Here is a 24,415-nt window from a genome sequence, read left to right on the forward strand (position 1 = left end):
GGAAAGAATAGCAATTTTGTACAAGAAAAGGGAAGGAGACATTACTAGCCTGCCCTGGGATCCAGTTAAAAAAAAGACTGAAAGGGTTGAGTTTCTTGGTTTTCTCTCTGCTTTAAGAGTAGGGAATTTAAAGAGGGAGGGATGAATATCAATAAATATTTGTTCAGGGAGGGGAGTTTGGGGGTGAATGGATACATGTATATGTATGGCTGAGTCTCTTTGCTGTCCACCTGAAAGTATCACAACATTGTTAATTGGCTATACTCCAGTACAAAGTAAAAAGTTTTAAAAAAACTTTTGTTGAAAGAATCAATATTCTCTCCACCTCAGAGGAAGCAGCTCCTAAACCCTGGTCCTGAGTCTCCTTGTCTGTTCCATAGCTTTCATCTCCGTACCTTCGAGAAGATGTTTGCTGTGACCCTGGAGGAACCCTCCATGTTCCGTTACGCCATTGCTTTCCCCCTCATCTGTGCTCACTTTGTCCACTGCACGCATGAGATGTGCCCGGAGGAGGTGCGTGTCCTGAGCTCCAAACCCTGTCATCCCTCTAACCATGTCTCATTATTATTTCCTCAAAACGCAGTTTCAGGGGTTGATTTTGGCCCCAGGAAGGGTACCCATAGATACCTGGGTATCTTTTGGCCCCGTAGATATCTGGTGCAAGTCCCTGAATGTCTCAGCTTTATGTGCAGGGTGTCCTCTCTCTGGGTCTCATTTTCTTCTTCTGTAGAAGTGGGTGGCTCAGGCTGGGGTCAGAACAGTATTATGTGGAAGACACGGCTGTCTTGGTGATGACACTTTCTTGCTTGGGTCCTCTTTCCCGCAGTACCCTCACCTGAAGAACCATGGCCTTCATCACTGCAACTCCTTCCTGGAAGAGCTGGCCAAGCAGACTAGCAACTGCGTCCTGGAGATCTGTGCTGAACAGCGAAACCTGAGTGAGCAGGTGGGTTCAGCCCTCTCTCTGTTTCAGTCTCCCCTCTGCTACTCCACCATGCCTTCTTGCTATCTACCTCTGTCTTCTTCTCAAATACCAAGTTCTCTAAGCCTTTCAGGTAGGGCTAGGGCTTTTGTATGCATGAGTTTATGGCAGGCTTCTTTTCTTAGTGTCATCCCTTTAATCTTTACTCCCTTGGGACTTGATAGAAGTGTCTAAAAATACCCTTATTTGAACAGTTGCACTTCAGCAAAATCTGGTCTTTCATCTGAAGAGTTTCAAGAGATGAGTTAACTTTCTAATTTGCTTCTCCTCCTCTCTCTGCCCTGCATACACATACTTAGAACAACGGCCCCCAGATCACCTGTCTTGTCTCACTGTTCTGTCCATCTGCACCCTAATCTGCAGCTATCTGAACATTTTCAGGCACCTCCTCTGTGTTTATCTTCAGGGTTGCTTTTATGTCTTTGTTGTTTTCCCCTCCCCTCCCTTGACTGACTCATAGCACCTGGTCATGATTAGCTCAACCTAAATTTATAGAACATTTGAAAATGAGGGACTCGTTCTGCTGTTGCCCTGGAGTCCTTCAGGTTTCCTAGACTACCCAGGCTTCCTGGGTTTGAGTCAGGCTTTGTAGCAACTTTGGTAGGAGGGGAGTCAGGTTGTGTGTGTGAGCGTGTGCGTGTGTGTGTGTGTGTATACATATGCCCAGTTATATTATTACTGAACCTTCCCATTTTCTCATATGTAAAATGTGGATAAAAATAATTTATTAGTAGAAGTAGCATAAAGATGAAATGAAATAGAGTATGTTAAGTATTTGGTATGTAATTCTCAATAGATGTTAGCTGCTCTATTATTTGGTATTTTTTGGGCACTAAGGCCTGTGCTGGGGTTTTGGGATGGAAAGGTACACAGTTCTGGCCCTTGGGGAATGTTCCAGTCTAAGGGAAAAAGAAGTACAAATACATGTTTGAAAGACATTTAAATAATTAATGCAAAGAAGATATGTAAACAATTATGGGTATATTCATCACTCAACTTGAATACCTACTATACACGCAAAAGCACACAGTTAAAGATATTTGCTCAGTGCTGGGTCAGGGGTGACTGAAACATAATGTGAGTATTATTTTCACACACAACAAAACTTTTGCAAATGAATATTGGCCCCTCCAAAGTTGTCATTTTGAATAAATAATTAATGATGTTGCATTACTAATGGAGCTACATTTTTTGGAATTACTTTCAGAATCTACCCACAGACCCTGTTGCATAATTTCAAGGTTGACACATCTTTGCCCATCATGGTAGACCTGATTTTTTTTGGAAATAGTAGGAACTTGAACTTTAAAAAAAACCAATTGTGACTATAAAGTAAGAAAACCAGCTTAATCATGGCTATTATCCTATTGTAAGAGTAATTCCAAATGAGGAGTTTCCAGTCTTGCTCGGCACATACTCAGTGTCATTGGACTAAATGGAGAGAATTCCAGAGTGATTACCTTGAAGGAGAGATCTGAATATATAATTCTATCTTATATTTTCTGTATGGCTAATGGGGGTATCTTGTTAAAGAGAAGAGATGCAGGATTGATGTTTAAGTAACAAGAAATGTAGTATCTTTTTTTTTTTTTTTTTTAAAAGAAGATGTAGGGGCTTCCCTGGTAGCTCAGTGGCAAAGAATCCGCCTGCCAATGCAGGAGACATGGGTTCAATCCCTGGTCTGGCAAGATCCCACATGCCTCAGAGCTGCTAAGCTCATGCACCACAGCTATTGAGCCTGTGCTCTAGAGCCCAGGAGCCACAGTTACTGAGCCCATGCCCTACAACTACTGAGCCTGAGTGCTCCAGAGCCTGTGCTCTGCAACAGGAAAAGCCACCACAATGAGAATCCTGCGCACCACAGCTAGAGAGTAGCCCTCACTCCCCGCAACTAGAGAAAAGCCCGTGCAGCAATGAAGATCCAGCACAGCCAAAAATAAATACATACAATTATAGAAAAAAGAAGTGGAAAGAGTGCTGGCCACGTTGTGACCTCTGAGTCTTTGGAGGGTTGTGGTAGTGGGGGTGTCTGTCCATGTTCCATATCCATGTGACAGGCTATGAAGGAATATAGCAAGCGAGATGGTAGTTCCACACTAGCAAAAAAACAGACCATCTTCCTAGGTTGGAAGACCCCTGAAAGCACAATTGAGTGGAGCTCTTAGATTCTTTCTACTAGAAATTTTCCACTAGGAAAGACTTTCTCTCAGGAAGTGGATGGGGGAATTGATGATCTGGTCCCTGAAGGAAGTTGCCATCTTGAAACTCTGAAGCTAAACATGGGTAGATATTTAATGAAAGCTAACAGAGGTGAGCATGTGCTAGGTAGGCCCCCAATAGAGAAAGAGATGCATGGACAGAAAGAGAGAGAAAGGCAGAGCAAGCAAAGAACAGGCAATAGTGGAAGGACCTGCTTGTAACTGTCAGGTGGACTACTCGGCAGTTTGAGGAAGGAATCTCATTTTTCCATTCATGTGTGTTTGCTTCTAAAGCTTCTCCCGAAGCACTGTGCCACCACCATCAGCAAGGCCAAGAACAAGAAAACCATGAAGCAGAGGCAGGCTCCCAGAAAAGGAGAGCCTGAGAGGGACAAGCCAGGAGCGGAGAGCCACCGGAAAAACCGCAGCGTTGTCACCAAGTGAGGCCCTGCGCCCTGAAGGGCCAGCCAGCACTATCTCAAGGAAGGGAGGGCAGGGAAGAGAGAAAGTGATGCCAGCAAAGGGGAGCGGAAGTGGTGGTGGGGAATGGCAGATATGGGAAAGCAATTCAATGTGAATTTTCTCCTTTGCGTTTGAAGTCAGCATTAACGTGTACTGTTCTAGGATGAGTTTTTTGAGAAGATGAAAGGGATCCAGGAGTGATGGGCCTGACAGATCCTCCCCAGCTACTAGCAGGCAGGGCCAGACCTGTAATGAGGCTCATTTTGCTTTCTTAATTTTACCCAGCATGGACAAGCTACACCTGAACTTGACGGAGTTGGCACTGACAATGAATCATGTACAGAGCTTCTCTGTGTTTGAACACACCATCTTCCCTTCTGAGTATCTCAGCAGCCACCTGGAGGCCAGATTCAACAGGTATCACTCTTTCCTTGTCTTCTCTTTGCTTAGTATGGTAGTGCTCAAAGTTGGGTTGCATTAGCTCCATCTTGGTGGTCATTCTGAAGCAGCTAATCCGGCATAGGTCCTAGGCATCTCTATTTAAAACAAATAAATGAAGAGAACCCCAAACCTTTATAGGTTATTTTGATAGACAACCAGAAATGGTTTAGTAGAGTGAATGGGGCCTCTGCAGTCAGCAGAGCTGTGTTGATGCTCTTCACTAAGACGCCAGAGCAGGTTATCTATCTTTTGAGCCTCAATTTCCTACCCTATAAAGTAAAGATAATGATATTTACCTTGTTATGAGAATTACCTGTAATTGAGAATCGGTAGAGCGTTAAAGATAATCTTGAGTGACATATATAGGCCTCAACGAAATAAGTTCCCTTCCCCCAACTTTGCCTCTCATTCTGTTGCCCCCGAAATTTGCAGGAACATTCCTTGTATTGAAATTGGGCACTATAGTCAGCAAATTAGGGAATGAGGGGAAGAAGTTTTTATGAGTAATCTGCTAGTCTTCTGTGTTTCTTTTTACAATATGTATACTAGTGTATTCACCCATTCATTCAGCAAGTATTTATTGAACATCTACTGTCTGTTGGCAGCGTTCCCTAAGCTGTTGATACAGCAGTATACAAAAGGAATAAAGATTCCTGGCCACGTGAAGTTTCCTTCTAATGGGAGAGACAAAATAAGAACATTGGATATAGAGTATTAGATTAGAAAATGATAAGCGCTAGAAAGGCAGGAGAAGGAGATAGGAAGGGTATAGCGGTGGCGGCGGTGGTAGAATTTTACGTAGGGTGGCCAGGGAAGGCCTGCTTGAGAAAGTGACATTTGAACGAACTCCCTGAAGGAATTGAGAAAGCTAAGTGGGTAACTGTCTGCGCAAAGAACATTCTAGGCAGAGGAAGCAGCAAGTGTGAAGGGTCTGAGGTGGGAGCGTGCCTGGTATATTCAGTGAGCATGGTGGAGGCCAGTATGAGCGAGCAGGGGGGAAACTGGTAGGACGCGAGGTCAGAGAGGCTGGAGGAGGGGCAGACAGACGGCTCAGCTGCCTCTATGCCACCCTCAGGACTCTGGCTTTGATTCTGAGTGAGACAGGGAGGCTCGGCAGGCTTTGAGCAGGGGCAAGTATAGAAGTAGGGAGAATAGTCAGGAGTCCGTACCTGGATTGTAGGAGATGCAGGCTTGTTTTTTCAATTAGGTTTTTGCCTTGGTGACAGTAAAATTTGTTTTCATACCTTACACTTTAGCTACATGGAAGTAAGTGCCTCAGGCACATATAAAATGTCAAGATGACAATTTGATAATCACCCACGTGCGAACCTTCAGAAACTGGCAGTGGTTTCTAGGCCCTGGAGCAGCATAGGTGCAATATTTTAGTTTTTTTTTTTTTTTTTTTTTGATATTTTAGTTTTTCCTGAACATCTCTAATTCTTTCTTCATTGACACTCTTGCTCCTAAAGCCCCGAAGTTGGCCTAAAGGTTTGGCCTCAATGAGAACTCTAAAATAGATTAGGCTTGCATCTGTCCTTTCCATAGTATTTTCCCTCAAATGGTTTTCCTTCTCCTTTTCATCCGGGAAGCAGGTGCTCCTCTTCCCCTCCTCCGCCCCATAAACATTTTTCCAAAAATGCAAAACAAACAAAACTCCCAAACACCTGTGGCTTTAGGGAGGACCTGATGGACTCATTCATATTAATGTGCTGATGACTGACAAAAGCAAGTGTTGACAAGGTCTGATGTTCCTTTTTCTCCTACTGTTTACATTTTTTATTATCGTTGTTTTTATAGTTGTTTATTTATTTAATTTTTGGTCTCCATTGCCACGCGTGGGCTTTCTCTAGTTGGAGCAGGCGGGGGCTACTCTTTGTTCCGGTGTGAAGGCTTCTCTAGTTGCGGGGCACGGGCTCCAGGCATGCGGTCTTCAGTCGTTACGGCTAAAGAGTGAGAGCTCATTAGTTGTGGGACACGGGCTCTGTCGCTCTGCGGCATGTGGGATCTTCCCGGACCAAGGATTGAATTGGTGTTCCTTGCATTGCAAGGCAGGTTCTTAAACACAGGATCACCCTGTTTACATTTTAACAGGGAAGAAAGTCTGAAGGACGAGGACTGAGTCCAACTATGAATTCTCAGGTTCCCGGGGAAGGTATTTTGGAAGGGTCTGGGAGTCCAAGAGGGAGGCGGTGTTGCTGATGTGCCCCTGAAATAATACAGTGCTGACAGTTCTTCCTTCTCTAAGGTTGGCTGGAGCTGTGTGCCAGCCAGGCGCACTCTCTCCACCTGGCATCCCATGGCCACTCAGCATTGCACTGCACATCTAAGGATTTCTGGGTGTGGTTTTCCATTTCTGACAGTGACTGGAACTAATTCTTTCCAAAGAGAAAAGACAAACACTGGCCCTGAGAATACAGGAGGTTATGAGACAGCTCATACAGTTAGATGGATGGCATTTGGGACCCTAGATCTTTTACCACCTGATCTAAATTTCCCTAGAGGAGCCAGAAGAACATGGTGACTGAGAATCAAATGTTAGTGGAGTCAAGTCCTGGCTCCGTCACTTGAACTTCTCTGTGTCTCGGTTTCTTCACCGTAAAATGGGGATGATAAGTGTACCTACCTTTTTGGGTTGCTATGAGGTTTGCATGAGATAATGTGTGTAGTGAAATCGTAGTGCAGCACCTAGAACACAGTATACGTGTGATAACTATGTTTGACATTATGGCTGTGATTATGGTTTTTGTCACCCAGAGCCATTGTGTGGCTGGCTGGCTACAATGCTACAACCCAGGAGATTGCCAGGCCTTCTGAGCTGTTGGCAGGAGTCAAAGCCTACATCAGTTTCATACAGTCACTGGCCCAGTTTTTGGGTGCAGATGTGTCCAGAATCATCCGCAACGCCCTCCTGCAGCAGACTCAGCCACTGGACTCGAGTGGGGAGCAGACTATCACCACTCTCTACACAAACTGGTCAGTGTTGCTTATCCTTGCTCTCTGCCTTACTCTTTTTGTTAGCACTTTTTCCTTTAAGGGCAGGACCTCGGGACCAGGCATTTCAGCTCCTAGGGTCACAGACCCCAAAACAGAGGCTTGTTTCTGCCCGAGGACTAGAGCTATAAGCTGGGGCAAACTCAGATGTCCTCTTTCCACCATGAGGGTTCTTTCCAAGCTTCCATGTGACACCCACTGACCCCCCTTTTCCTCTTCATCTGCAGTTCCTGACCTTTCTTTTCTGGATTCTTAACTGTTTTCATTTCAAATGATCTTTCTTCCTCTTTCTGAAGTTCTCTTATTTCTCTTTTCATCCAGCTTCTCCGTCTGAAGACCATTCTGTCTCATACCTTCTCTCCAGAGCACTGTCTCCTCATCTTCCAATGTGACCATATTACGTTTAGTAGAGTGTTTTTCATAGGGAAAGGGGCCTCCTCCCCCAAACTGGAGGGGGCAGGCATCAGCAAACCTCCTTTGAGGTTTTAAGGATGTAAAGGAGCTGGAGTCCTACCTCCCTAAGCCACTGGGTGGCGCTCTTAATCCAATATCAGCTTAGTATGAGTCAGGCTGCAAAGAACCCCCTGAGAAGGCGAGTAAACCTGAGATGGGGTTTGCAATACATACATCAAGCTGGGCCTGGCAGGTAAGGGAAATGGGTCTTGTGGGCTGGGTGGGAACTTTGAGTAGTAAGGGCATGCCCTTCTAAAGGGGCAGCCACCACTTAGTACCATCTGATTGCTGCCTCACTAAATTATTATTTTTAATATAAAATCTCCCTTAAAAAAATTTGACAGCGAATTCAAATTAAAAGGGAAAAAAACACACGTTGAGTGCTGGTTTTGACCTACCCGGGTTAGCTTGTGACTTCTGTAAGACCTAGCCCTAGAGCTAGTGCCTGGGTGAGTGACAGGGGTTACCCAGCCTTCTGCTGTCATTGGCTGGAAGCCTTCTTAGCTTGCCCAGAGGTCAGGAGGGGATATTTGGAGACTGGATGACAAGTGTTCACTGGGCTTCTCTCTGCTCAGGAGGTTTGACTTGAGACTCACTTCCAGGCTCCTAGGCTCTTAGTCTCTCATTGAGGAGGTTGAGGCTAAGTATATTTAGGAGGAGCCCAATTAGTAGGAATTTTTGTCTTGTCAGCTTAGGTTTGTCTTACCCGACAGGGAAGGGCCAAGAGTGCGGGGTGTGCAGTAGCTGGAAAAGGTGCTGGGGCATGTCCACCATTACCTTTGACAGCACAGCCCGTGTCCAGCAGGTGAGAGGCAAAGCGGAGTCACGTCACTGCCGGTTGTTTCTGAACCAGCAGCCTGGGATGTTTATTAGAGCGCTGTGCTGTCTCCTCTTCCCCGCCCCAGTCTCTCCCCCAACCCCAGCCTTTCGTGGAGTTCCTCTTCCTGAGCCCAGTGGTGGTGGTAGGAGGGAGGGAGTGAACACTCATCTTCTGTGCTCTCTTGGCCAACCCTGCAGGTACCTAGAAAGTCTGCTTAGACAGGCGAGCAGCGGGACCATCATCCTCTCGCCAGCCATGCAGGCCTTCATCAGCCTCCCCAGAGAGGGGGAGCAGAACTTCAGTGCAGAGGAGTTCTCTGACGTCTCTGGTGAGCTCAGAGTCTGGTCTCCTGTCAAGGAGCCGAGCTTTCTCCTGGGTACAATATCCCAACTGACGGACCCCATCTTTGTTCTCCTGCCTTCCCAGAGCCTCATTCTATACTCTTCTAGATCTCTGCTAGACTCTACCTTAGGGACGATAGGAGAGATTTCAAGTGAGACCCAGAATTGGGAAGTGGCTTGGGGGTTGATGGTGGAGAGAGAGGATGAAGGGAGTTAAGAGCTAGGCAGGGGCACTCAAAGGGTAGTAAATGGTTATTTTCCATTTCCACAAAGAGTAGAGAGTAGGACATATGATGAAGGATAAAGGATAAATGTAAGGACGTTCTGATGTTTGGAATTATTAAATAGTGATCTCATGTTGTGGCATCTTCTTCCTGAGGGATACATTTTAGGTAACTGATATTTAATAATGATGATGACATAACCGATGACGTTTAGTGTGGGCTAGGTTCTGAATGTTCACATTTATTAACTCCTTCACTCCTCACAAGAGCCTTGAGGTTGTTATTACCCCCATTTTACAAATGAGGACACTGAGACACCAGAGGTGACGGAGCTTAAGTTTGCACTTTCATAAATGGTAGAACTGGAATTTCATCTCAAGGTAGTCAAATTCCAGAACCCAGGTGTTTAATCACTTTGTCGTGCTGCTTCCCAGTGCACAGAAGTGCTTTAGTGTCTCAAGGCAGGCAGATGAGTGTGTCATGAATGAATTGGGAAGTTATTCTCTTTTTAAAGAGGGCTTGAAGCCGTGCAGATCCTTTTTAATAGATTTGTTTGACTGACTGATTCATGAACTATCCAGCTGCTTCCTCCTTCCTCTCATGGACCCCGCATGGGATCTGAGACAGGTAGATGCTTCGGTGATGCTGCCCTCTCCATTCTTCCCCTTCCTTGGAGGGGGTGTTATGGAGGGCAGAGCATGCAGCTCTATTCTCCAGCTCTGCCTTCTTCCTGCCCTCACACTGACTCCATCAGTGAGCTGACCCTACTCCCTACCTGCTGGAGGCTTCAGATGTCCCCTTCTCATCAACTCCTCCCACAAGCTGTAGGCAGCATCTAAAATCAGCTTTAGGTCTTGCTGACAACTGACGAGCAGCAGGAGGCAATGTTGATTTCCCCTTCTGCCACCCCCACCCCAATTTCCCAGGGTTACCATGGTGATGGGGCAATGCTGCTGCAAAAATAGCTAGATGGATAGAGAAGGAGGCCCTAGGGTTACTAGCCTAGAGAGGACTAGAGTAAGGTGGATCCAAACTGGTGGATCAGCGTGTCTTTTCTCCAGAAAGGGTAGTTCAGCCCCTCTGCCTCTCTGTCAGCATTTAGCATTATTTAAGGTGACCAGTTAGGAAATCCTTTCCTAGTTCTCAGCTCAGTTGTTCCTATTATAAATAGGTGACTCTAAAAATGTCTAGTATTTTATTCCACATGAGACTCCATGTCCGCTGCTGTGGCCAGCTCCACTGCTTTTGTCAGTGGTAGAGGTGGAGATCAACTGGTCCTGCCTTGAAACCCTTGAGTATGGGGGCCTCAACTTCCCTTTCCCTCTGAACTCTTATTAACTAGGTTAAACTCACCTTTCCTCTCCTCGTCTCTTGTTACTTCTGGTCTTTATGGTTTTCTCTGCTGGGATAGTCCATAGCAAGAGATCAAAGCTGGAGCTCTTTCCTGTCTGAGTTTGTCCCTCAGGTTTGCAACATGGGATTTCCCCAGCCAGGCTTTATTTAATCCACAAAGTGTCAGAAGCAGGCTGGTTAGGGAGGGATAAGGTAATGGAGCAGACTGGAGGAAGGAAGGGTTTAGAGGGAAAACAGTTGGGATAATGGGGATGTGTGTTGATTATGCTCTCCTAGCAACTCTGTGTGGAGAAGGCAATGGCACCCCACTCCAGTAATCTTGCCTGGAAAATCCCATGGACGGAGGACCCTGGTGGGCTGCAGTCCATGGGGTCACTAGGAGTCGGACACGACTGAGCGACTTCACTTTCACTTTTCACTTTCATGCATTGGAGAAGGAAATGGCAACCCACTCCAGTGTTCTTGCCTGGAGAATCCCAGGGACGGGGGAGCCTGGTGGGCTGCCGTCTATGGGGTCGCACAGAGTTGGATACGACTGAAGTGATTTAGCAACAGCAGCAGCAGTAGCAACTCTGTGAGGTATTCAGGGTGGATTTTAATTTCTTCATTCTGCAGAGAAGGGAGCTGAGGCCCAGAGATGGTCTTACATCTTATAAAGCTAGTGCAGCTAGTACAGCAAGAGGAAAGCCCAGGTACCAGGTAAAGGGACTTGGCAAAGTCCAGATTCCTGTAAGAATGAAAAGTAAATAGGTATCACTTGTGGTACATCTTGGTGTGAGTGCCAGTGGGTAGAAGGTTAACTGTCCTACAGGCAGGCCAGACCTGTCACATGAATGCAGGATTTCAGGCCACATTTGCTCCCTACTTCCCTTCCTTGCCATTTCCTTTCCTTGCTGAAAAACATTAGACATGTTCAGACTATCCTATAGCTATTGTGCAAATGCACCAGTGCCCTCTGGGTCCTACCTGGGGCCTCTGCAACTCTATTCCAGAGATGCGGGCCTTGGCTGAACTCTTGGGCCCGTACGGCATGAAGTTCCTGAGTGAAAACCTGATGTGGCATGTGACTTCGCAAATTGTGGAGCTGAAGGTACTGTGGATGCAAGGCCCCGGGAAGAAGGTCCAGCCTCGGGGGAAGCGGGGTAGGCCTAGGAGACTGGGGAGAGATGTACCATGGGTCTCGTCTTTTCTTGCTTAATGTCTCTGTTCTGACTGCAGAAGCTGGTGGTAGAAAACATGGATGTACTTGTTCAGATCAGATCCAACTTCAACAAGGCGGACTTGATGGCTTCTCTGCTGCCCCAGCTGACAGGTGAGCACATCCCCTAAAGGGAGAAGGAACTGTGGAAAAGCACTGTGGACCACAAGGGGTTGTTGGAGCTATGAGGCCTCGGCTGGGTCTGAAGAAGCAAAACCGTCGCCATTTTCCCACATTCTCTTCTCTCATGCTCTTCTTTCTCCTCAGGGGCTGATAATGTGCTGAAGCGCATGACCATCATTGGAGTTATCCTCAGTTTCAGGGCCATGGCCCAAGAGGGACTTCGAGAGGTGAGTGGGGGCGGGGGGGCTGCCACAGGATAAACAGAATAAAGCGCTGGGTGGGGCTTGTGTGAGAAGTTGTGGAGAGGGTTGTTGGCAAGCGTTGTGGAGAAAGGAGCTTAATCCGGTAGAAGTCCTGGAAGATCTCTGAGGACAGATGAACTGGAGAAATCTGGACGTGTGACAAGGGAAGTAACACAGAAAGTTGGCTAAGTTCTAAGCTGAGGCCCTGTTTTGCTTTTTTTGTTTCCACCTATGTTTGAAGTGCTGGCCTCTGTCCTTGGACTCATTTGTCTTCTTTCCTCCAGGTTTTCTCCTCCCACTGCCCGTTTCTCATGGGTCCCATCGAATGCCTGAAGGAGTTTGTCACGCCAGACACAGATATCAAGGTATCGGGGAATGCAAAGTGGAATCCAACCAGGAGATTTCTGTTGTTGACAAAGGATAGAGCTAGGATCTTGGAAGGGAGGAGAGGGCTCTGAAGAATACCACAGGAAGAAGAGCCAGGTTTTCAATAGAAAAATATCTGGGGAGGTTTTGTGGAGGGAGGAATTTTGGTCAGAGAAGAGGGTTCAGAGTAGGGGAGCCCTGGGGAGATCCTGTGGGGGCTGGGGAACATTACTGGAGGGAGAGCAGTAAGGGCAAGGATCACAGTATCTCTAGGTTTTCTCCTAAGATGTGCAAATTAGATTCTGAACGATGTGCAGACAAGTCCCCTCTTTAGTCAGGAGCCTGGGAACTTTCTGTAAAAGTTGGTTCTTCCATTCCCACCCACCCTGCCTGCCCTCAGATTGTCCTTTCCTTTTCTGGCCTGGTCTTCCTCCCAGCTCTGAAACGGTCTGGTTTGTGTGCGCGTCATTTCCTGTAGGCATGGGGAAAGGGGGAGGGGCCTCTGTCAGCGCCCAACCTAACCATCCGTTTCCCCTCGCCCTCCTCACGCTAGCCTGCCTTTTGAATCACCTGGAGCAAACAAGTATGTTTCGCAGGAAATACAGCTGCACAGCGCACAGGGCAGGGCACTTCTCTTATAACTGACTCCATTAATGGAGGGAGGTCTATGAGAGGAAGAAATTGGTTAACAGGAAGATGTTGTTCAGTCACTCAGTCGTGTCTGACTCTTTGCGACCCCACGGGAAGTAGATGCTAAGAGAAAAAACCATTTCCCTTACCTTGAGGTCAGAAGAATCGTGAAAATTTCCCCTCTCTCTGCCTGAAATCAGATGAGGGCCAAGTGGTCACGGGCCATGAGGGGTGATTTTTCACTGGATGGCTGCTCCAGGCCCTGGCTTGGATTTCACTGTGGGCCCCGGGTTTCTGGCAGCTGTTGATGTTGGGGCGGAATGCTCTGGTCTGTCAGGAGTGTGTCTAGCTGGTATCTTCCTGGCAGCTTTGAGCTTTAGGCTCTGCCTGCCTATGAGAATAAACAGGTGTGTGGAGATGGGGCTGGCCTTGTCCATCAGAGATTCTGTTACTACCTCCGAGGGGCAAGAAGATGAGGAGAAGAGAAGAAGGTTAAAAGGTGAAGACGTTTCCTTCAACCATCACCTTCTTCTTCCAGAATACCACAGATTATGGACCAAATCCCCCATCTCCTAGGTCACGGTTGCCACTTGCAGGGTTATGTAGTTAGTAGGGAATTTAAACAGGGCAGAGCAGAATGCTGAGGTTTACCTTCTGTGTCTAGCATGGTAGGTGGTGTGTGTTTACTGTTATATCTGTGGGGTTCTTTGCATAAGATACTGTACTTATGCAAAGTACTTATGTATGTACTTAGTTATCTGCTATTGAAACAGTTATCTTTGTCCTCTCAGAACATTTTGAAGTCTTTTTCTCTTAACCGCAAAAGTCCAAGTACTTTTGTGGGTGTGGGTGTTTGGAGCTACATCTTGGGAACCTGATTCTAAGTACAATGAGGAATTCAGGAGTCAATCAATAAACATTAACTGAATGCCTTCTATGTGCTTAGCATTGCGTTCAAACCTAGAGAGGATGAAAGCAATGCAGAGCTCCTGGCTTTGAGGGAAAGGAAGCAGAGTGAAAGGGACAAGGTTTATTAGTCTCTCAGTGATGCTGGGAGTCATTAGAGTAATAAAGTGAAAGTTGCTTAGTCGTGTCTGACTCTTTGTGACCCCATGGACTATACAGTTCATGGAATTCTCCAGGCCAGAATAATGGAGTGGGTAGCCTTTTCATTCTCCAGGGGATCTTCCCAACCCAGGGATCAAACCCAAGTCTTCCGCATTGCAGTCGAATTCTTCACTAGCCGAACCACCAGGGAAGCCCAATTAGGGGTAGATGCCTTATATGTAAAAAGTGAAAGTGGAAGTCAGTCAAGTCAGACTCTTTGTGACCTAATGGACTGTAGCCTGCCAGGCTCCTCTGTCCATGGAATTCTCCAGGCAAGAATACTGGAGTGGGTATAGCCTATCCCTCCTCCAGGGCATCTTCCTGACCCAGGAATTGAACCCAGGTCTCCTGCATTGCAGGCAGATTCTTTACCAGCTGAGCTACTAGAGAAGTCCTTTTACATATGTGATCTAATTTAATCTTCACAGCAACTCTGTAAGGTGAGTATTTTTATTCCAGTTTTACAGATGAGAAAATGGAGGCTCCAAGAGGTTAAGTAACTTTTAGCCAAGGTCACACAATCAGTAAGTGATGGTACTAGGATTTGAACCCAGATCCTCTCACTACAGGACTTTCTCTCCCCTCTCTATGCCATGAGGTTAAAAACATATTGTAATCTCGTTGGTGAGATACACCATAATGTCTTGCCTCCAATCTGAGAAGATAACTGATGATACCAGGTGCTGCCTGTGACCAGTGGCGAGTAAGTGGTGCCAAGTTAAGGAGGGAAAGATGAGCATGAGCTGCAGTCAACAGGGAGGGCTCTACAGAGAATGTGAGATTCAAGGTAGGCCTCAAGGGTGGGTGTCAGTTGGATATAAGCAGAGGAGAAGTAAATGGGAAAAACTTGTCTTTTTCCCTTCCTATGTAGGGAAAAACCCACTTCTCCCCTACTGTGTGATTCTCTGCTGAGAGTCTCCTTTACTCTCACACAGAACACATCACTTCTGACACTTCCGGTCACCAAGTGTTTGGAGGATGTCCCCACACCAATTCCCTGTGACACCAGCTGGATGTCCTGCAGCTTAACTCAGTTCTGACACTATCAACCTGGAGTTGGTGTCAGATCACACATGTTTAGGGCTCACTTCCACAAGTCTGCACCTACCCCCGCCCCCTCTTCAGAAGCCAGTTGCAAACCTGTACTTCTGACAAACTGGCTATATGTCAGAGGTTCCAATATCTATGTCCTTGCTGCTGCTGCTGCTGCTAAGTTGCTTCAGTCGTGTCCGACTCTGTGTGACTCCATAGATGGCAGCCCACCAGGCTTCCCTGTCCCTGGGATTCTCCAGGCAAGAACACTGGAGTAGGTTGCCATTTCCTTCTCCAATGCATGAAAGTGAAAAGTGAAAGTGAAGTTGCTCAGTTGTGTCCAACCCTCAGCGACCCCATGGACTGCAGCCTTCCAGGCTCCTCCATCCATAGGATTTTCCAGGCAAGAGTACTAGAGTGGGGTGCCATTGCCTTCTCCATCTACCTCCTTAGGTTCCATTAATTTGCTAGAGTTGTTCACAGAAATCAGGGAAACACACTGACCAGTTTATTAAAGGATGTGATAAAGGATATAGAAGAACAGCCATATGGATTTCCCAGTGGCTCAGAGGTAAAGAGTCTGCCTGCAATACAGGAGACCTGGGTTTGATTCCTGGGTTGGGAAGATCCCCTGGAGAAGGGAATGACCACCCACTCCACTATTCTTGCCTGGAGAATTCCATGGACTGAGGAGATATGGTGGGCTACAGTGCATAGTGTCCCAAAGAGTCAGACACGACTGAGCGCCTAACACTCACTCCTACTTTCAGACCAGCCATATGGAAAGATACACAGGGTGAGACCTGTGACGGTCCTGATGACATAAGCTTCTGACTTTCTGCATTTGGGCTGAACACCCTCCTGGTCCGTGGATGTGTTCCCTATCTGGAGGCTCTCTAAACCCTATACTGTTGGGATTTTATGGAGGCTTCCTCACATAGGCATGATTAACTCCATTACTAGGCCCTCTCCTCTCTCTGTAGAAGTGGGTGTGTGTGTTGGGGGCGCAGGGTGGAGCTGAAAATTTCCAGCTTCTAATCAAGGCTTGGTCTCTAGGTGACCAGCCTCTATCTAGGAGCTGGCCAGGAGCCCAACCAGAGTTGCTGCATAGGAACAAAAAATGCTGTTTTTATTACTTAGGGAATTATAAGGGTTTTAGGAGCCTGTGTCAGGAACCAGGGGCAGGGACCAATATATTTCCTATGGTCTCTCAAGAAGAAAGGACACTCCAGAAGAGGGACGCACAGGAACCGGAGTATGAAAAGAAGAAAGTAAGTTGTAGTTTAGAGATGGTGAATATATCACTCTGGCTGCATTGCCTGTAGGAAGTGTTTGAGGAAATAAAGTTGGAAAAGTAAATTTGTGCTGTGGAGAATCTGAAGGCCAGGCCAAAGCCTTGGGCTTTTTTTTTTTTTTTCCCCTGCAGGTTAGGGAGACTTATGAAAGGAATACCTAGAAAAGATGATAGTACACCAAAAGTTTAAAATCTGTGATCCAGGGATCTTGGCCACCTGTAGCTTCTGCCAAGTACTTCTCTCCAGGGAGTACTCTCCAGAATGTTGTTTTCTTCTCCACCAGGTGACCCTGAGCATCTTTGAGCTGGCATCTGCTGCGGGGGTGGACTGTGACATTGATCCAGCCCTGGTGGCTGCCATTGCCAATCTGAAAACTGGTACCATTGGGGAACGGGGCGACGGAGGGCTTGGGCCGTATTTTGGGGTGGGAAAATGTCAATGTCAAAGAAGTCTTTATTTGGGATTATGAATTCAGAGGGTAGAAACTGGGAGCTAAGGAAGGACTTAAAGCACAGTCCCTAATCCCCAGAAAATACTTCCACAGGCAATTTCGATTTCTAGTCAGGTTCCAACCAGTTGATCTGTCAATCAGCTAAAAAGTATTAAGTGAGTCTGGTGCTCAGCAAGTGCTCCAAGGAACTTACAGTCTTGTTGGGGAAATAAGATTAATGCAGATGAAACACTGAGGGAAACAGACATGATTTCATGCCTAGTTATATAGTATATAGTGTCCCAGTTCCCCAGAATGATCTTACTCTCTCTCCCCTCTAATCACCTTGACACCATTCACTTCTTCCCCTGGTCTCACACTTGTCTCTTATATTTCCATTACACATTTCCTCTGATTAGCACATTCATACTTGCACACACTCTGAATAGGATGGAACCAGGGGGTTGGTATGAAGCCTTTTCGAATTGCCAGACTGACTTTCCCTCTTCTCTCTCGGCTTTGATGAAAGTCTTTGCTCTCCCTCCCACCTCTCCACTCCATCAGGCAGCTGACAGAGTGCCCTCAGCCTGCGTGTCAGCTGAGCCCTTTGCCAAAAGCTCTGCTCAGTCACCAGTGGAAGCCTCCAGGACTCAGGCCTCTCACTAGCAGCAGTAATGACTTGCCTATAATGCTCTACAAAGTCTTTTCACAGATATTTTCTCATGGGACCCTCCTAGGAATTCTGTGAAGTAGGACCCCATGGAAGAAAGCTCCTGTTTAATGACCTTACTCTCTTTTCCTTTTCCCAGATTTGTCATCCCCTGAGGAAGAATATAAGGTGGCCTGCCTGCTCTTGATCTTTCTGGCCGTTTCCCTCCCGCTGCTTGCCATGGATGCTGCCTCCTTCTACAGCATTGAGAAGGATGGTAAGTAAGGAGTAGGTTTAGGTTAGTGTCCTGGGGGCGGGAGATGAGACCGAGACATCTATCTGGAAAATACAGACTTCGGACTCAGATGCAAAGTTCTGTTTCAGAAAGCTCTTGAGAATAAACAATCTGTAAAATTAAATTCAGGTGAAATTTCATCAGACTGTCTATCTTTCTCCTAATCCTCGAATGGCTCCTACTCCTTTGGTGTCACATAGGGCTGGCCCAGACTGAAAAAATGGCAAGTTACCAGCTGGGGTCACCTGGCATGGTTCAATTTCCTTTCCTTTCTCTCCCCCTCTGTCAATAATAATCTAGGTTACAGCAACAATATTCACTGCTTGACCAAAGCCATCATCCAGGTATCTGCTGCCCTCTTCACAGTCTACAACAAGAACATTGAAACTCACCTCAAGGAATTTCTCGTGGTGAGTGGGTCTAGGTTATAAGGAATGGACGGACGATTGTGAAGTCTGGGGGCAAGTGGTTTGACTTAAATCCATAGACAGTTATTATTGAGCAGGCCTCAGAGTCTAACCTCCCATCTTGCTCGTTAAGTGGTGAGAGACGGCTTTGTGAAAGGCAGGGGTTTCTTCTAAACTCCCTAACAGCTGGTATTTCAACTTCTACCCGATATTTGGAAGGAGTACTGGACTAAGAGTTAGCAAATCTGAGTTTAGTTTTGGATCTGCCACTGAGAAGTTGCGTGGTCTCTGAAAAGCCAAACTTTTGAGGCCACAGTTTTCCCATTTATTAAATAGAGATATTAAACCAAATCCATGATTTGGTCCTTGGTGTCCATTACAATATCCTGAGGAGTTTGTTAAAATACAGACTCGAGACACTGAGTTTTATCATCTATGAGGCCCCTTTCACCTCTAATACTGATAAAAAGTCAAACTTTTTTCAAATTCTCAGACTTCATTGTGAATCAGAATCACATGGAGAATTTCTGATTCAGTAGATTAATGGTGGGGCTGGAAAATCTTGCATTTCTAGCAAGTTCCTGGGTAATGTTGGTGCTGCCCATCCTGGGATCTTATTTTGAGAGCCCCCTGGTCTAGGTTTCTAGGGACTGGAACTTACAGTCAGGAAGCTGATTTTACTATAGGTTATGTTCAATTTGTTTGAAAGAAGTTGTTAAAAAAATTTTTAGCCGAAGTTTGACTCCCTGCAACTCTCACTATTGATCTAAGCTTTGCCTCTGGAAAAACACAGAATAAGTAATCTCTTTCCACTGTTCAGAGAGGTCCCAGAGCTTTCCATTCTAAATCCTCCGTGGAGGAATCTCTTTCATACTCTTTGATATGTAGTCCAGTGCCCGCTGACTGCTTGAGCATTCTCAGCAATAGGGAGCTTATTCTTTTTTTTAAAAAGTTAATTTATTTTTAATTGGAGGATAATTACTTTACAATATTGTGTTGGCTTCTGCCATACATCAACATGATTTAGCCATAGACGTACATATGTCCCCTCCCTCTTGAACCTCCTTCTCACCTTCCCATTCCATCCTACTCCTCTAGGTTTTAACAGAGCACCAGTTTGAAGGGAGCTTATTCTTTTGCAAAGCATGGTTCTGATTTAAAAACTAGAGCCTCATCTGTCTCCTTTTAGGAGGAAACAGTAGATCATATTCTCTAGGGAGTCACACCCTGGTCCCAAGAAGTACATGTCAGGGACTTGGAAGCTTAGTGAGAGGGTCTCTCTTTAAACTGGGACAGCAGACCAGACAGAATGGGCTCCGAGCATCTGAGATATAAAGAGGATTCACACCAGATCTCTAAGATGGGGTGAGAAGGGAGTCACCCCCACCCCCAGAAGAAGGTAGAGCCTCTTCTACCCTCTCGTTTGCTAAATACAGGTAATCTGGGTCTGGGATGCAATTAGTCACATTTCTTTCTTTCTCTTTGATCTACTGGGGACCTGAAGGTGAATGGAGAGGACAGCCATTCGGGAGTTGACAGAAGGAGAATACCAAAAGCACTGTCTGAGTCAGCGGCCCAGCTCTGTCTCTAGTCGGGTGGGGAGTCAGCTGTAAACAGTCTGATGACAGTGGTGTCTGGAGGCTGCCTCAGAAAAGAGATTAATCTCCTGGCATACAGTATTACCTGCCTCTGTTGCAGTTTCTTTCTTGGCCTCTTTCTACCTCTCCTCCAGCATCCCTGGCAACCGGCTGTTGCCTGCACTGGCTAGTTTGGAGGCAGAGTGTGTCTCTGAAGCCTGGGGGAGTCACCGCTTTTCCACCCCAAGCCTCCCAGCACTTCTTAACTCACCTCCTTGATCTTCTCATGACTTCCTGTAGCCTGAGGCTGTCCTACTCTGACCTTCATAAAAATCTGCTTCCTTACAAATCTTTCCCTTACAGGTGGCTTCTGTCAGCCTCCTGCAGCTGGGCCAAGAGACTGACAAGCTTAAAACCAGAAACCGGGAGTCCATTTCTCTGCTCATGCGCTTGGTATGTATCTGCTCTAAGTTGATCGTAGAGATAGGGCCAGAGGGAGGATCCTCTATAGGGTCCTTGGCTCCCTACAGTGGTTATCACCCAAAAACATTAACCAAGAATTTAATTCTGCCTGAAGGGGTCCAATCCTCACATTCTGGTTAACATTCTAGATTTGTCCTGTCATCCCAAGGTAGAGTCTTTGAGGATTTCTCTGCAGGACAGTGTCTTCCTGGCCCCTAGCTGACTGGGCCCCTTTCCCTGCAGTGCTCTTGAGTGTGATAAGATGGAACAGCTCACCCCTACCATGGGGATGAGCTCATGGATGGGGATGTCCCTCATCTATAACTACCTGTCCAATGCATCTTTGATTTTACTTGGCCACTTCCTACTGCTGTATTTCTTGTCCTTAAGAGAACCATGAAGAAGGTTCAACTGGGGGAGTTCCACTGGGGGAGGAGGAGGGGAGCCCAGAAGAGGGAAGGGATTTTTAGCTGAAAAGTTGTAAGGCAGGGAACCTGGTGGGACACGAATCAGGCAGCTCCTACTATCTCTTCTGTTTCCCAAGCTCTGGCCTTTCCCCTTCTTTGGTAGAAAGTTCTGGGAACTCTGACTCAGTTAACTTTTAAAAAATCTTTTACTCTTGATCCTGTTTCCCTCTTCAACGTGCTTACTCACTCTTGTTCTAAAGTTTGATTCCCCAGGTTAGCTCTGCACTTAAAGGTGGGCAGGAGGGGCTCCTGCTCTGGACCCTGGGTTTATGTGACCCTTCCTCTGGCCTGTGGGAGAGGACAGGCCCACCTTGAGCCTGTGCCCCTCCTCAGAGCCCCCGCTAAAGACTTCTCGGGCCTCAGAATTCTTTCCTGAGCAGCTCCAGCCCACATGTAGAGCTTGTACTGCATGCGAGTCCATCCTACTGAGGCAGACTGTGCTCTAGAGCCCATAGAATGTGTGGCTGGAGTTTAGATGTGCAGACAGGAAGATTATGTGTGTCTACAAACCCCCCAAACTGGGGTGGGAGGAGAAGGGGTGCCAGGCTGGAGGCTGATTCCCTCCCTTCTCCCTTCTCTGGTACAGAACTCTGAGGGGTCTAACAATTCTTAATTCAAACCTGTCTTCCATGAAATTGTAAAGGTACACTCAGCCCTCCATATCCACAGGTTCTCAGCTATGGATTCAACCAACCATGGATTGAAACTATTTTAAAAAAACATTCCAGAAAGGTCCATAAAGCAAAACTTCAAATTGCCCACAACAGCAACTATTTACATAGCCTTTACATGGTATTTATAACTGTTTACATAACGTTTATGTTGTATTAGGTGTTATAAGTAATCTAGAGATGATTTAAAGAATATGGGAGGATATCATAGGTATATGCAGGTACTATGCTTTTTTATAAAAATTACTTGGGCATCTACAGATTCTGGTATCTCCCCTGAATTGGTTCCACAGGTGGTCTGGGAACCAATTCCCTGCCAGTACCCCATGATATTGAGGGATGAATACACGTTGCAAGAAAGAATATAATATTTTATCATGTGGTGTATGGGCTTCCATTTGCACGCTCGGCCAGGCCCACGAGAATTAGGGGTGAGCGTGCCTGGGACCCACTCTGGGTCTCCTTCTTTGAATACACAGACCCTGAGTGCTGTGTCTCAGTTTCTCTAGCTTGAAAAGGCCTAGGTTGGGCTGATGAAGGGTCATGATGAGGCAGAGAAGAGAATGTGGACATGAGGCTGTGGGGGTGTGGTGAGGAGGTGAGAGGGCAGGGGAGGCTGAGGAGGGCCGAAGGAGGGCGACAGAGCACAGTCTCAGAGCAGCATGACCTCTGCGTGCGTGCGTGTGTGTGTGTGTGTGTGTGTGTGTGTGCGCGCGGCGCGCTAAGTCACTTCAGTCGTGTCTGACCCTTTGCCACCCCGTGGACTATAGCCTGCCAGGCTCCTCTGTCTATGGAATTCTCCAGGCAAGAATACTGGAGTGGGTTGCCATGCCTTCCTCCAGAGTATCCTCCCTACCCAGGGATCGAACCCAAGTCTCCTGTGGCTCCTGTGTGGCAGGCAGATTCTTTACTGCTGAGCCACCTGGGAAACCCAACATACCTGGGGCAAGTTAATTAACCTTTCTGAGACTCTGATTCTTTAGCCTTAAAAGCATGCAGTTATCCTTATGATGCGCTTCCCTGATAGCTCAGGGATTCTTGGTTAAGAATACGCCTGCAATGCAGGAGACCCTGGTTCGATTCCTGGGTCAGGAAGATCTGCTGGAGAAGGAATAGGCTACCCACTCCAGCATTCTTGGGCTTCCCTTGTGATTCAGCTGGTAAAAAAGTCCGCCTGCAACGTGGGAGACCTGGGTTCGATCCCTGGGTTGGGAAGATCCCCTGGAGAAGGGAAAGGCTATCCACTCCAGTATTCTGGCCTGGAGAATTCCGTGGACTGTATAGTCCATGGGGTCGCCAAGAGTTGGACAGGACTGAGTGACTTTCACTTTCACATCCTTATGCTAGAGGGGTGAGGGTTCATGAGACAGTTTATATAATAGTGCCTGGTACATAATAGATGCTAAACAAATGCTCCCTCTCTCTGCTGCTCAGTTTAGTTCCTGGATGATTTAGGCACGCCTGTTCCATGTCCTTGGACAGTTCCCACCTCTGTGGGGTTGGAGGGGATTCTGTACAGCTGCTCAGCCCTGCCTCCTCCCTCTGCTTTGCGTTTCCCCCCACCCCCCCAAGTGTGGCAAGGTGTCTGCCCCTTGTGGCGTCACTGGCCTGCAGAGTGGCTGGAACAGCCCTAGGACCCGGCACTTTTTTTTATAGGAGGGAAGAGACAGAGGGACTAGCTGCTGCAAAGCAATTTAAATGCAAATGTTTCCACAGAGAAATTGGAAATGACTGAAGGGAAGGAGCTGTATTCTGCGTAAAGAGGCTACTCATGTAGCCCCAAATCCTGTTCAGGCACTTCTCTCCCTGAGGTCTGTCTTGGCTGTCAAGCCTGGGCAGTGCCCACCCCCACTATTGGCAGACTTCCTGGTGTGGGTTTCACGGGGCAAGGAATGACTCTCATAGACTCATGGAATCCTAAGTGTCAGAAACAGATCAGACGCTGGTGGTCAGTCCAGTCCTCACCATTCCTAGGCGAGGACACTGAGGAGAGGGAGGCAAAGATAACATCCACGGTCTCCCCGAAATACATGGGCAGATTTGGGACTAGAACCCGTTTCTTGGCTTTCACTCCCGAGCTGTTTCCACTGCCATGAATTTCCTCCAGTTGGGAGCCCTGTGATTTTCTGTGCTTAACAGAGCAGAGAATAGAAGTCTTGGACCAGTGGATCCTTCTTGAAGCCATCACTCATTTCCCCGTACCCGAGGGTCATATCCTGGGAAAGAGATCTTATCTCTTTACTGGCTTAAGGTTTTGAAAATCTTGCTTACCAAGAAATCCTTTCTGCCATCCAACCTGAGATCAGAGCTGCAGTTTTACGGGCGGATTTTCTCTCCTTCAGCCTGTGATGTCTGCTCTTCTGAGGCTGTCGTGTGTACTGAGTGTGCATGGTTTGAGTATTGCAGTACCTTACAAATTTTAAAAATTGAAAAGGGCTTCAGAGAGAGAAAAACATTAGAATAGAGATGGTAGATCTCTTTCCTGAGTGAATTTTCAGGACTTGAAACCCCAGACATATTTGGGGTGGCCCATCTGTGTGAAATGCCAGAGGATATGGGATACTTCTCTCCAGAGTGTTTTTAGTCCCACAACCTCTTGGATGAGGAGAGTGTGGAAGGAAAGACACCCCGTTCCTTCTTCAGGGAAGGAAACCCTCTGGCCCAAGGCTAGGCTGTACGGCTCTGCGGTAATATCCCCCTGCCCCCTGCCCTCCGTCTTACCCAGGAGTCTTGATCTGTCTTTCTGCTTGGCTGTGGGGGCTGCAGGGATTTCCACAGCACACAGGCCTTCTAATTAAACTAATTAATCATGCCTGCTCCTTTATACAGCATCCGTACTGCTCCCCAAGCACTGTACTGAGGGAGGGAGGAGCCTAAACCATGTGGGTTCCGGGCCCCTCTTGCTTGGCCTGCAGTGGTAATTGTTTTTTTCTCCGCAGAGCTTTGTCATTAGCACGTTTATGCATTCTTACCTGCATCTGTGCTGCCCACTCACATCTCATTTAGCATCCAGAATGAGAGAGAAGAGAGTTTTTCTGCCCTAGAGAAGTGATTCTTTCCTGCCTTCTGCTTCTGAGCCCTGCATATAACCCCGAGGAAGGGCTCAGGGGTCGTTATAATGGAGCTGAAGGGAACAGTGCTTTCTGAGAGTGAATCGAGTGGCAGTGCCTTGGTACCCTGTTTACTTGTAACTCTGAGG

The 24,415-nt window shown here is 47.0% G+C and overlaps 1 protein-coding gene across 1 annotated transcript in view; it reads left to right on the plus strand.

Moving 5' to 3' along the window:
• NCKAP1L (NCK associated protein 1 like) overlaps positions 1-24,415 on the plus strand; it is a 45,353-nt gene that overhangs the window by 19,407 nt on the left and 1,531 nt on the right. Inside the window, exons 17-30 of the mRNA XM_027543111.1 lie at positions 381-513; positions 827-946; positions 3,475-3,620; positions 3,928-4,059; positions 6,838-7,056; positions 8,545-8,675; positions 11,258-11,355; positions 11,484-11,577; positions 11,731-11,813; positions 12,113-12,193; positions 16,542-16,635; positions 17,498-17,614; positions 17,933-18,042; positions 19,980-20,069. Of these exons, the coding sequence (XP_027398912.1) occupies positions 381-513; positions 827-946; positions 3,475-3,620; positions 3,928-4,059; positions 6,838-7,056; positions 8,545-8,675; positions 11,258-11,355; positions 11,484-11,577; positions 11,731-11,813; positions 12,113-12,193; positions 16,542-16,635; positions 17,498-17,614; positions 17,933-18,042; positions 19,980-20,069 (1,648 nt within the window). The remainder of the gene's footprint in view (positions 1-380; positions 514-826; positions 947-3,474; positions 3,621-3,927; positions 4,060-6,837; positions 7,057-8,544; positions 8,676-11,257; positions 11,356-11,483; positions 11,578-11,730; positions 11,814-12,112; positions 12,194-16,541; positions 16,636-17,497; positions 17,615-17,932; positions 18,043-19,979; positions 20,070-24,415) is intronic.

Source organism: Bos indicus x Bos taurus, chromosome 5 (genome assembly GCF_003369695.1).
Source record: "Bos indicus x Bos taurus breed Angus x Brahman F1 hybrid chromosome 5, Bos_hybrid_MaternalHap_v2.0, whole genome shotgun sequence".
Classification (NCBI taxonomy): Eukaryota; Metazoa; Chordata; class Mammalia; order Artiodactyla; family Bovidae; genus Bos; species Bos indicus x Bos taurus.